The 12,620-nt window shown below is 52.1% G+C and overlaps 4 protein-coding genes across 4 annotated transcripts; 2 read left to right on the top strand and 2 right to left on the bottom strand.

The window, feature by feature from the left end:
• Positions 1 to 492: 492 nt before the first annotated feature.
• Positions 493 to 723, top strand: PFICI_13567 (uncharacterized protein; the record flags this gene model as incomplete). The annotated part of the gene is made up of 1 exon (XM_007842148.1): positions 493 to 723. The coding sequence occupies one exon, from the start codon at positions 493 to 495 to the stop codon at positions 721 to 723; it is 231 nt and encodes a 76-aa protein (XP_007840339.1).
• Positions 724 to 2,314: 1,591 nt separating this feature from the next.
• On the bottom strand, positions 2,315 to 5,646 carry PFICI_13566 (uncharacterized protein; the record flags this gene model as incomplete). Its single annotated transcript, XM_007842147.1, has 3 exons — positions 2,315 to 3,483; positions 3,536 to 5,279; positions 5,332 to 5,646. The coding sequence occupies 3 exons, from the start codon at positions 5,644 to 5,646 to the stop codon at positions 2,315 to 2,317; spliced, it is 3,228 nt and encodes a 1,075-aa protein (XP_007840338.1).
• Positions 5,647 to 7,620: 1,974 nt separating this feature from the next.
• PFICI_13565 (uncharacterized protein) lies at positions 7,621 to 8,843 on the top strand (the record flags this gene model as incomplete). Its single annotated transcript, XM_007842146.1, has 3 exons — positions 7,621 to 7,934; positions 8,065 to 8,588; positions 8,650 to 8,843. The coding sequence occupies 3 exons, from the start codon at positions 7,621 to 7,623 to the stop codon at positions 8,841 to 8,843; spliced, it is 1,032 nt and encodes a 343-aa protein (XP_007840337.1).
• A 375-nt stretch (positions 8,844 to 9,218) lies between these two features.
• On the bottom strand, positions 9,219 to 10,799 carry PFICI_13564 (uncharacterized protein; the record flags this gene model as incomplete). Its single annotated transcript, XM_007842145.1, has 4 exons — positions 9,219 to 9,773; positions 9,828 to 10,066; positions 10,135 to 10,623; positions 10,706 to 10,799. The coding sequence occupies 4 exons, from the start codon at positions 10,797 to 10,799 to the stop codon at positions 9,219 to 9,221; spliced, it is 1,377 nt and encodes a 458-aa protein (XP_007840336.1).
• Positions 10,800 to 12,620: the final 1,821 nt, after the last annotated feature.

Raw genomic sequence — 12,620 nt, 5'->3', positions numbered from 1 at the left:
ATAGACATTGTATCTAGGTGAACAAGATGTGCGGTTGATATGAATTGTTCGTAGCGCTTTCGGAAGTATTAGCACCGACGTAGGGCTACTGGACAGCTATTCCCAAGAATGGAACTGCTTTCTTTGTGGACTAACTCGATACCATTCAGAACTTTCGAAACACATCAAAGAAATCTTCCAACAAAAGTACAAGGTCGGAGAAGGAATCGTAAACCTACTCTGTTGCGTCTCCAGGTCAGATTGAGCGTCAAAACAATTCACGAATGCAATCCTACCAACGCGCCTCTAGCACTCCCAGTTCGAGACGATTTTCTGATTGATCGAGGAGCTCAAGATTGATTACGACTTTGGATTGAACTCAAGCTCTTTGAGCGGGTCAAGAAACGCGCGCTTTCTCAACTGAAGGAGACGCATGTTTTGGGCAAATCGCCGCAGCTCATTACGCCAACCGGCTGCGTCACTGTAGAGCGCTCTGCAATCGCGCTCCGTCTCATGAAGACACACAACACTGCGGGCAAGTTCAAGATCGCATCGCCATCGTCCGACCCAGACGATGACGCCGTCAAGGAGGACACCATCGTTTCAATCGCAATTTCGACCCTCAACGGCCCGCTCATGCTGCGATCCATCTTCAAGACATTGGTCGCCAGCACGCACTTTTTTGGTCCAATCTTTCGTCTCTGGCATGGATACGATGCTCAACAAGGCCTTTTTGAGCGCTGAGGTTGATGCTAATCTGTCGTACTTGGACTCTCTACTCGAGAGCTGACTTTCTGATGGGCGGCAAATTGCCTATCAGAGCCGATTTTGCACTGCAATGGTACATTGATTGAAAAGCCCAGTCGAATCCCTACGAGGCGCCCAAGTACAAGAATATTGCATCGTGGCTGGAAAGGTGCACGAGTTGCCCGGCTTGGAAGAATGTACTGGGAAAAGGCAATGGCTAGAACTTGGCCGATTTTTAGTCAAGAGGGACATCCGCAAATGGCGCAAAACGCCTTGCCTCCCGCACACCTTGCGCTGATCGATTTCTTGATACTGACGCACGGCCTTGTTCATTATCAATTCTATTCCTTACTAAGACCGAGTCTATAGTCTGCAGTTTGATCGTATTGGTATAGCCCAGTCGTCGTCATCCCATGGGGAAACCATCTGCAGCGCCTCTTCAGCATCATTTTTGTGCGACCATGAAAACGCCTGTCTGACTTTTGAGACATATCCAGTGAATAATGATGGGGTTTGTTGCGGGCCCGCAGGATCCGAAAACCCCGAGCCCGAAGACAAGTCATAGTATGGCGGGATACCATTGGCCGTCCCTGCCGCCAAGGTTGGCGAAGGAAGACAAACACAGCCACCCACCACAGTCAGCCTATACGACCTGCTCCCAAGCCCCAGGATGTGGGCAGTTTCCAGGCGGTCACACATACTCAGAATGCTTAGGTACCTACTACTTTTGCTGACGTATCTTGAGTCGGGTGTCAGATGAGCCAGAAACCTGGATCTGCCTTTTGTTCCATCTTCCCCTCACTCTCGCAATTGACTTTTGTTCGTTTCTGAATTAATATCGACTAGGAAATCAAAGAATTAAACAACCGATTCAAGTGATTCTATTATCCACTTTTTTCCATTCTATCTTCGCCTAAAAAGTATCATTATCCACTCCAGTACCGAATGGCTAGCGCGCACCTCCGGGCCCGGCGCCGAGTCGAGGCGGCCAAGGAGGGCTTCCACGGGGCCATGATGTGCCTGTTTGCGCTCGCCGTGATCGCGGTATTTATCATAGCCGAACTCGTCGGCATCGGCGCCATCACGATGCCGGATTGGTCCAAGAGTCTGACAAAGTTCTCTGCCGCCGAGCGCAACGCCTATGGTGGTGCGATGCTTGGATGCGCCTGCTTTTTCCTGGCCGTGTTTTGCGCCGTCGGTCTTTATTTGCAGAGGAGAGAGGCGCGTCAGAATGCGCAAATGGCGATAAGGACGCGGGTGTGAGGAAGCTGGTGTCGCAAAGGTCGTCCCATCTATGCGACGGTGGGACGACCGATTACAAGAATTTCTTTGGCTATATTTACTTGACGATTTCACGATGACGATTATACCCCGGATGACTACGGACGATATTTCCAGTAATTATACTGTATGCAACACATGGAAGAAACGACCATGTGCGATGGACATGGAGGGAAACATTAAATTATGTCGACTATTCTATCAACGACTACATTGTGCGCCTTCAAACGCAATGGGCGACGAGTATGAACCATAACATGACATTGGCCATGATGCACAGCGCAGAGGATCAAGGCTCCTACTCCCTCTAGCTACCAAGCGCACCAAGCACCGCAGCCTGGTTGGCAAAACTCGTAACATTAAACTCGCCCTCGACATCGCGACCGACCAAGAAACTCTCGGGCGGGCCCAGATAACTAGGCCGCACGCCGCCGAGGTCGACGATAACCTTTTGCACCACGACGCTGGGCGCCAGACCCCAGACGCGCAGCGTGTGCGCGCCCTCCTGCGTCACGTTCCACCGCGTCGTGGTGTTGTGGCTCGGGTGGTGGCCCCAGACGGCGTCGCCGACGGCGTATCCCCATGATGGGGGCAGGTCGGCGCCCACGCTGTCGCCTATGAAGCGTACCGTGGTTGCGGGCGCTGCGGCGCCGCCGCTTGGGAAGAGCGACACGGCAAAGTGGAGCGGGTTTCGGTCCGAGAGGTAGTTTTGTGTCGGGCTGAGGTACAGCGTCACGTTGACGTTGGAGGTGTTGGTAAAGAGGTACAGGTCGTACTCGAGCGCCGGGCCAGTCTCTGGTGTTACCTGGTCGGCGTCCTGTGGCCATAGGGTCACACCGCCGTATGTCCGTCCATAGTCCTTGAGAGTATGGTACGTGACGTCGGAGCTGGTGTTACTCAACGGTGTGTAGATCCTCTGATAGTTGGGACCCTCAATGGCAATATACTTGTCAGACTCCACAAACCCGGTTGTGAAGTTGGATGGGACACTGCGGAGATTGATTGGTAACTGTATATATGGGGAGCCGTACCAAGTCGCAAACCCGCTGTGGCCACATCCTGTAGTAAAGTTGATGTTGCTGACAGTGTTGTTGACAATCTGCGGCGCCGAAGCCCAGTCTATAGACACATAAACACGAGTATCTGTGCCATTATTAGGCCCAACCGTGCCACTGTACTGAGAGAGTTTGACCCAAGGCTGGTCTGTTTCTGCCTGCCAGTCGCATGATACAGTGCCTCGGGAAAAGACGTCGAACCATCTCGTGGCAACACCGTAGGGGTCGAGTGGTGGCAGTGTCAGGTATTTTCCAGAGTTGGTGTGGTATTTGTCGTCGCCGGGAATGCTGGCATTGAGTCCTTCGACTGCTATACCCACGGATCCCGAGACTGCAGAGACTGCGAATTGGACAAAGGACAAGGCCGGGGCAACGTTCCTCATTGGCTGTTGCCAATATCCATCGTAACCAAAATGGGTCTCTGGATTGCCTCGTTAGCTCTTGTTATGATATGAATGCTGTCTTTGACTTACGATCCAACATGTGCTCCCACTTGCCATCCAACAGACTATCCCATTGCGCCGTCAAATCCCCATCGGCATTAAAGTCTGCCAAAACTTGCATCGCCACGTCATTAGCAGAGCTTCGGTGCTGGTTGGCATAGACGGCATTCTTCTCAGCGCCGATATGCACCTTGTGGACAATCTGCCCACCAAGGACCGGATGCAAGACCATTTCAAAGAAGGCCGCCTGTTCATTCTCATCCAGCTTGTCATGAATGGACTGCGCATCCGCAGCAAGAGCGTCCCATTGTTCCAAGATGGCATCTCCTTCGTTGTAGTTGACGACTGAATATACGTACGGCTCAATCAGCTCATACTTTCTCCGTGCAGCGTACATGCCGTACCGCGTGAGAACATCGGTGATTTCTTCCGCGAAATCCGGGCCAAACTCACGGGCGACCCAAGCCGTGAGCCAGTCGGTCGTGTTATCGACACCCCACTTGTCAGCATCATAAGCAATATCGAGAAAGTGGCTGAGAGGAAGCTCAAGCGGTTTGAGGTCGCCGATATTGACGATCCAGATGCGGTCGGCACCGTGAGCATGGGCAAGCTGCATCTGCTCGGCCGTCTTTTGCAGCTGAATCGTGTTGATCCACTTGTAGTTGCGCGGGTCGCCGACATAGTCAAAGTGATAGTACACGCCCGCGCCGCCGGCCCGGCCCGTCTCGTTGAGGAGCGGGACCCGGCGCACGTTGCCCCAGTTGTCGTCGGCCCACAGCAGCGTAATGTCGTCGGGCACCTCGAGACCGTCGAGAATGTAGCTCGCCACCTCCTTGTACAGACACCACATTTGCGGCACGTCGGTAACGTCGGTCTCGAGAACGTCCTCGATGATCTGTCTCTGGTGTGCGACCAACGTCTCGAGCATGCTCACGATGGCTTGGTTGCCCAGGCCTTCAATGGCCGTGTCGCCCGTGCCGCGCATGCCCATGGTCCATAGGCTGTTTCGCGCATATGGCTTGGCTCGTTGGGCGCCGTACACAAAGTATTCGTCGATTGTCTTGTTGTTTAAGTTGTACGCCCACGGGCCGAGACCTTCATTGATGTAAAAGGTACCAAACTCATTCTGAGCGCGCATCATGGGCTCAGTGTGGGAACTCCCCAGAACAATTTCCCATGCATCAGCCAGAGGTTGGTTTGCAGGATCATCGACCTCGAACATGGTGCCCCATAGTGCCGGCCACAGGTAGTTGGCGCGCAGTCGTAAGAGGATCTCAAAGACGTTTGCATAAAAGTCCTTGTTGTAGCCATCTCCAAAGGGAGTGTCTGGGTAGTTTGAACGCACCCACCCAGACAGGCCAGGTTGTTCATCATTGAGAAAGAAGCCGCGGTATTTCACCGAAGGTGGTCCCTGGACTTTGCCCTCTGGTAGGAACCAGATGTCCTTGTTTTGTCGAATCGGTACATCTGCCCACCAGTACCACGGGCTGACGCCAATCTGCTCGCTAATGTCGTAGAGACCAAAGATGACACCGCGCGGATCACTGCCGGCAATCACGACGGCGCTTTCGGAGCCGTTGATTGGGCTGTCTACCACTTTTGACACAAAGGATTCCCATTGACCTTGAATCTCTGATACGTCAAGTTTGCCACTTGCGATCAAGTCGTCAATGATCTGGGAATGTCCGATCGTTCCGGCGATGATTACGGTATCGGCGGCGGAGGGGTCCGAGTATTCGGGTCCTGAAAAATATGCTGTGCCATTGGTCGAGTACTACAAAGGGTGAGTTGGTGGTCATTATGGTGAGGAGAGAAGCTAAACGTACCACTGTGAAATTTGCGGCAGCAGGATGATACTCATAAGACGCAGGGCTCGCATCGGCATTGCCATTGCTAAGCGTATAATTTGTCCCAGTGACACGACCAAAGTCCTTGGCCAAATCTCCAGCGGCGCGAATGACGCCCCAGTATTCATTGTCGGCAACCAGAATCTGCGGCGCGGCTATAGAGCCGCCTGCGAGCTGAACGGCGCCATCTACGCTGGTGAAGCTGATGACGGGCTGCTGGCCGAGTCCCGTCACCACGGGCACGATCACAGCCGCAGTGGTCAAGAAAAGAGACCCGAGCTGCTTGCGATACATCTTGTCGCGATGCTATTGGGCAATGGCTTCGCGAACCAAGGTCGATTGGTCTCATCAAAGGACCTTTGAGCTTGTCCACATGGGGGGACGTCATCTCCCACATGGGAACGAGCTCCTTAAATAAATATGCACCCCAAGGGTGGTATCCGCGGTTGTTCCCATGGCACGGTGAGTACATGTGCAGTTCTTGCTGGAACCTTGGTATTGGAAATGAATGGAACCGCTGGCCAAGCAAAAAGTCACTGTAGGCTATTCGGGAAAACTGCCAAACTGCTAGGTAGGGGGTTTAGCTCCAATTCCACATCATCTCCTCATGATGAGAGTCTCGTGAGGGGAAAACTCAGACCGCCCTGCCGGCGTACCAGTTTACGCGGGCAAAGGCTCCAAGGGGACCATGTCCTCCAGATCTGCATCTCAGAAGTCCAATCCTGGAGAGTATGCTCATGTCGCTGTGGCCCGGATTGGCGGGTAATTTGAACCCGACGATACTACAGCGAGAAGTCAACCGAGATGTTGGGGAAATGGCTTCCAAGACCCAAGCTAGGTCTTTGGAAAGTACTATAGTATAACCAGGGGTTCCCCGCGTGGGCCCAAATTGAATCTGCTTGGGGTTAGTGTCTTGGCTTGAGATCTATAATGTATAAGTTGACTAGAGAATATATGTCTTGAGCAGTTCAACTGCATTGGGTTCAAAGAGATGCCGAAGATGAAGAGTATTGTGGCAAGGGAACTCCAAGTTCTGAACACAGGTTAAGTCCTCTGAAAAGATGTAGAGTATTCCTAGTGGAAATTCTCAAGCATTTCAAAGCGATTCTCAGAATCATAGGTCTCTTTCAGATCAAAGCTCTCTCCCCACGCCTGCTACTACCAACCCGCCATTCTCGCGGAGTGCGGAGAAATGGGGAAGGCAGGGGCAATTTAGCCGGCATAAGGTCCCGGGCCGGCGCAGTGCTTTTAGATCATACTTTGTGAGCATGGAGTCTGCCCATAATGCAATGTGATCGTCGTCATGACTGGGAACTTGCATGCAAACAACGACAACCCCTTTTTTGTCGGGGGACGAGCGAGGCCCCCGTGGATATCGCTTGAGCAAGCTTACCTAATATGGTGACTCTCGCACCTACGTCGACGTCGAATGACATGCACGGCAGGCTGTCGCGCACCTGACGACTTTTGCTTGGGTGATGAAGAGCGATGAAGATAATATGTCAGTCTTCGCCGGCTGGTCTTTGAGGGACTTCTTCTAATTTGTATGTCCAACGATAGACAGCTGCGCTCGCAAACACATTGATGCAGGTGCGTTTCGATAGATGTGAGATTGATAAAAGCAGCAGGTCTTGAGCTTTGTATATGGCTTTTTTGCTAAGATGATATCTTCAGTCGAGCAAATAGGTTGTGCGATGCCGGGGCATACCCTCTCACTTATTAATGTCATAGAGATGAGAGCTGAGACTGGTCCAATCTTATGTCCATGGATTTTGGTCACAGGAATTGGCCGTGCACAAGTACGGCATCCACAACACATACACTATCGCTAACACTTTTTCGGCGTTTATACCAGTATCAAACAATATTTTCGGGGATAAACACGTAGAAATCATGGTATAAGCCGGAAATAGGGCTTATGTGCTCTTGACACAAAAACAATGTTTGGCCATTGATGACGGAGGCCAACTTATCTATAGTCGGCAGTTGGCGTTGGGGACCTCTCTGTATACTCGCGCGGAAATGATGCAATCGGGTGCGGGGTGGGGGATTCGCGACGATAAGAGCTGAAAGTCGCGAGCGGCGGGGTTAGGAGTTACGATATTTTGGCAACGCAACGGTTGAGTCACATTTGTCACACCTTTAGAAACATATATAATTCGCTTGGCGGTCAAGCGAAAATATAGTTACACAATATCAAAAGGCTCCTATTATCAGCCAATTCATATACCTAAAAAAGACTTGTCAAAATACTTTTTCCACCGCACAATGGCTGCAAAATATCCTCAACGCAAGATCGGAGACGCCTCCGTCTCGGCCATTGGGCTCGGATGCATGGGCATGAGCTTTGGCTACACATCGTATGGAGGCTACGACGACGAGGAGTCGCTCAAGGTCCTGACCAAGGCTGCCGACAGCGGCATCACCTTTTGGGACACGAGTGACATTTACGGTCCTTTTACCAATGAGAAGCTCATTGGCAAGTGGTTCGCCACGACGGGCAGGCGTGACGAGATCTTCTTGGCCACCAAGTTTGCCAATCGCTTCATTGATGGCAAGATGGAGGTGTTCGGAGATGCCGCGTATGTTATCGAATGACCTTTGCGTTCCTTGCACATATCTTTTTGGCTTTCTTGCAAGCCATCCATTCATATACGAGGGGTATATATGAGTTATACGACAAGAATGAGTAGCTAATGCATTTCCCACCAGATACGTCAAAAAGGCCTGTGCCGAGTCCTTGGAAAGACTCCAAACCGACCGCATTGACCTCTACTACCAGCACAGAGTAGACGAAAAGACGCCCATTGAAGAGACGGTAGGCGCCATGGCCGAGCTGGTCAAGGAGGGCAAGGTGCGATATCTGGGACTCTCGGAATGCTCGGCCCGCACGCTTGAGCGCGCCCACAAGGTGCACCCGATCGCCGCGGCGCAAATGGAGTACTCGCCCTTTGCGCTCGAGATCGAGTCGGACCAGACCAACTTTCTCAAGACGGCCCGGAAGCTCGGCGTCAAGATTGTCGCCTACTCCCCCCTGGGCCGGGGCTTCCTCACGGGCGCCATCAAGAGCCGCGCCGACCTCGACCCCACCGACTCCCGCTTCCAGCACCCGCGCTTCTCCGACGAGCACTTTGCCAGCAACCTCCAGCTCGTCGAGACCCTGGCCCAGATTGCAAAGGACAAGGGCGTCACGCCCGGCCAGCTCGCCCTCGCGTGGGTGCTGGCGCAAGGTGAAGGTTGGTTGATACCGTACCAATCATGAAAGTTTGGGCTTTCAAGTGCTAATTTCGTTGACAGACTTCATCCCTATCCCGGGTACCAAGCGGGTCAAGTACCTGGAGGAGAACTTGCAGGCCGTCCATGTCAAATTGACCCCTGACGAGGTTACCAAGATTAGAAAGGCTATCGAGAGCGTTGGAGGATCAAAGGGCGCACGTTACCCGCCGGCTATGATGGCCAAGTGTTTTGGTGACTCGCCTGAGCTCAAGTAAAGTATCCCTTCTAGGCATTGATTGATGGGACGTATCCCTCCATGGCTACTTGAGGTCGAGATTGAGCAGTTTTTCAGCAAGTAGGAAAAGTTCTGTTTTATTGGTACAATAGATTGTATTCAAGCAGATCTGAAGAAGAAAGAAGTCTGCAGACCACCATAATGGTTCAGAAATTACCAATACTCCTCATGGCTCCGACATGATTTTCAATAATGGCCCCTCGTTGCTGGTTGGTATACCTTCTTCAAGCACGCATGTCTGGTATTCTTTCTCCTAAAACGCCGAATGATGCGCCTTTCTGTAAACAGCCCCCAAAACCCCAGATTCATTATCCCCAGTCATGACCCCTACTCGATTAATAACAACAAAAAATAATCACATTGTTTCAAGATTCATCCAAGCAAAAGCGCCTAGACTGCTGGCAAGAATGATACAGGTGAGAATGCCAGCACCAGCCCGATCGGCAGTCGTAATCTCAGCCAGTGGCGTCAAGGTCGACTCCTCGCTACCCGCATTCGGGTCGCCGACACTCGTTCCGCCGGTGGTGTTGGTAAGAGGTGGCGTGGCTGCCAACAACGAGGTCAGGCCACCGAGCACGTTCATCTGCTGGCCGGCACCCGTCTTGCCGTCAAAAGTGCCCGTCGTCCAGTGGAAGCCGCAGAATCGACCATTGTCGCCGCCAGTGCACTGCTTGACGGCTGCCTCGACCGACGTCCGGAGCACGGGCATGATGGTGTCGTAGGTAAAGGGTGCCATCATGGCCGTCGAGGCCATCCAGCGGTGCAAGAAGCCCTTGAAAGAACGCATATCCGCGTTACAGTTGCCGGGCTCGCAAGCCGGTTCGAATGCAATACCGTCGGGGAAGAAGACCTCGATCGTGCGTGTAAGCAAGCCTTGAACCCTGTCCTGCCAAACTTGCTCGCCATTTGTCTGCCATCTTGTTAGTGGGAATTTACGATTGTCAAAACATGGAGCCAAACCCACATAATTGTACAGGAAAGCTGCACCCTGCATCAACATGGCAGAGTTGTAGGAAAACTGCGCCTTGTTGATATCGGTACAGTCGGGCAAATGAGCTCCATCGTAAACGTTCCAGTCGGCATCGACATAACCCAGCTTCTCCATAATGTCAAAGGTTCGTCCCGCAAGCTCCATATAGGTATCATTGTTCGTGTACCGAGCCAGACGGGCTCCAATATTGAAGTAACAAGCATTGGCAATGGCTGTACGAAACAAGTCAGTCGCAAATCCTCTCCGATCCCGAGTGTCCTCTCTCTCCAGCTTGACCTACTATTGATGTAGTCGAATCCATTGTTTGTCCGGTACACTTGCCACCTCAATCCCCACTCGCAATTGCTGCCCGCCGGCACTCGTCTCTCCTCGTGCGTCTGCTCATTGAAGACGGCCTGGGCCAGCGAAAGCCACTGCGGCTGGTCCTCGGGGGGATCCGTGAAACCAGTCTCGGCCGCCACCAAGGACGAGAGGGCCCAAAAGGCCTGATCGTCATTGCCCATGGACGCGGACCAGTTGGCGGGCATAAAGTCGCGATCGTCACCGACTTGGAACAAGATGGCCGTGCTCGTCATGTCGTCGTACGTCTTGTCGCCCGTGTGGTGGCGGTAGTCGAGGAGCGTCCCCCACATGGCACCGCCCTGCCACCAGTAGTAGTCGCCGTCGGGAGGAGGGCCGGGCAAGATACCCGGGACCCATCCGGGCTCGTCGCCGCGGTAGAAGGTGAGAAGGTCCTCTGCGACTTGTGATGCGGCTTGTTTGATTGAATCTAAAATGGAGCGGAAAATGAGAAAGTTAGATGAGATGCGACTAGCAGCAATAGCGTCATGGTAATATGAATCAAAACGAACCTGGTGAGCTGAGGTCGACGGTCAAGGCCGCTCTAGTATATTGCGCCGCTAGGCCGAGGCCCGCCAGTAGCGACCGTGATGATAACCTCACCATATTTGCTGAGTTGGGGTGCACCTTTCCCACTTTGACTGGGAGAAGCAGAAACCACTCTTGAAAAATAGAATAAAGCGAAGGACAAGAAAATCCGCCGAGTCACAGGGCCTGGCTGTGAAAAACCGAGCGCAAAAGTCAAATACAGAGGCTTTTAGGTGTGGGTTGTTGGACCCGGATGGCAGTTTGGAGCAAAAAAATGGCAAAAGAGAAAGGAAGGAGAGAATGACGACGAAAGGAAAGAATCAGAACAAAGAAACACCAACCATAGGGCTACACTACAAGAGCCCGGCGCTTCTTGGGATCGATCGTCCCTCGCATTACACAATAATCACCCAGAAACAAGCAGTTGGCCGTCTCATCATCCCTGAGCCAAGAGTCTTGACTGTCTACCTACTTTATCAGCTGCGGTACTGTACCGACCCCCCAAGAAAAACAACTGGGGGGCGCCGTCTCCTCCCCCAGAAGATCTGAGCGACAAAGTACGGGAGAATGGGTACGCCAAGCATATTGTTATGGTTAAAATAAGGAGACAAGACCCATTAATGTCGACTTGGTTGTCCTGGGGTGAGAGGCGAATAAAGAGCTTCCATGTGAATGAATTGTGGGCAGGCCAGCTGAATTCTAAATGCTGAATGGTTGATTGGGATGAACTCGGGTACATTAAGTCAGCCTTGGCAGACAGCGGAGGGATGAGAAAACAAAGGGAAAGAAAAGACTTGTGCTGGGCAATGATTCGCGCTCCGACCCCAGGTGTCCTTGCAACCTTGGTGCCAGGGCAAAAAAAGAGCATAACATAGCCTCGATGCCGAGAGGCTACGACGGGCACGGCGTCTTGGCCGAGCCTGGGCGCATCTCATCGATATCAAATTGGGCGCATATGAGAAAGACAATTGGGAACAGGGCGGACGCGCATTCTCGATTGGGAAAGCCATTTAATCCAGAAACAACTGCAAAACTTGACACCTGGCGCACATCTAGAGAAGGGGCATATATTTTCTTGAGCGCAAATACAATATCAAGCGATTATACTGAATACAAAATAAAGGAAAAGGGTTCAATATACTCGGTACTCGAGTGTCCCCCCACCCATTAACCATAGCGCCGGACGCTCACTGGATGCGCCCCTGGCGATCTTGGCGGAGACCAATTCCCTCTAGAGTGCTAGCCGCATCTGTCTCACTTGACAGGGCATCGGCCGAATGAGCCGGACAGAGCGTCGCGCTTCTCCAGTGTCTCTGATGATGGGAATGTCATGTGGCTTGTAAGAAACCGACATGTGTTTCCTACTTAAATATGGGTAGATCCCCTTTCACAGCATGGCAGAGTTGTACCGACGTGCCCCTTACTGGCCGCCGGTTGGCATGTATTTGGCGCAGCCGAGATGCCCAAATCACCAGGGCAGATAAATGGGCTTTGTAGCCTAAAACGACAGTTTCAAAAGTTGGAAGTGGATTTTTTTTTTTACCAGAACGTGGGATATTGCGTCATGAATTCTAGATGCTCTCTTGCTTTCTTGCTTTTGAGTAGATACGTACGTCGTCGACCTCGAGATGAAGTTGCAAATGACCAACTTTGCCATTAATGATACTGGTTCTTTATCCGTCTGGCGAAATAGCCCGTTGTCCGCCTACTATCAAATCACAGCAACAGACTTGCACGCCTGCCAAATGCGCATTGTCAGCGGAAGAGAAACTAAAATCATCATGATGCTGCCAGCAATGTCCGTCTGCCAGCAATGTCCGTGTGCTACCGTCTCATTGATTATCATGTTCCAACACTGCATTCCTAGAGCTTGTGCGTGATCATATTGCTTTTCTACTA

This window comes from Pestalotiopsis fici (genome assembly GCF_000516985.1).
Source record: "Pestalotiopsis fici W106-1 unplaced genomic scaffold PFICI_Scf_11, whole genome shotgun sequence".
In the NCBI taxonomy this organism is placed as follows: domain Eukaryota; kingdom Fungi; phylum Ascomycota; class Sordariomycetes; order Amphisphaeriales; family Sporocadaceae; genus Pestalotiopsis; species Pestalotiopsis fici.
The sequence above is the reverse complement of the archived record's forward strand: the minus strand, read 5'-3'. Positions and strand labels throughout refer to the sequence as shown.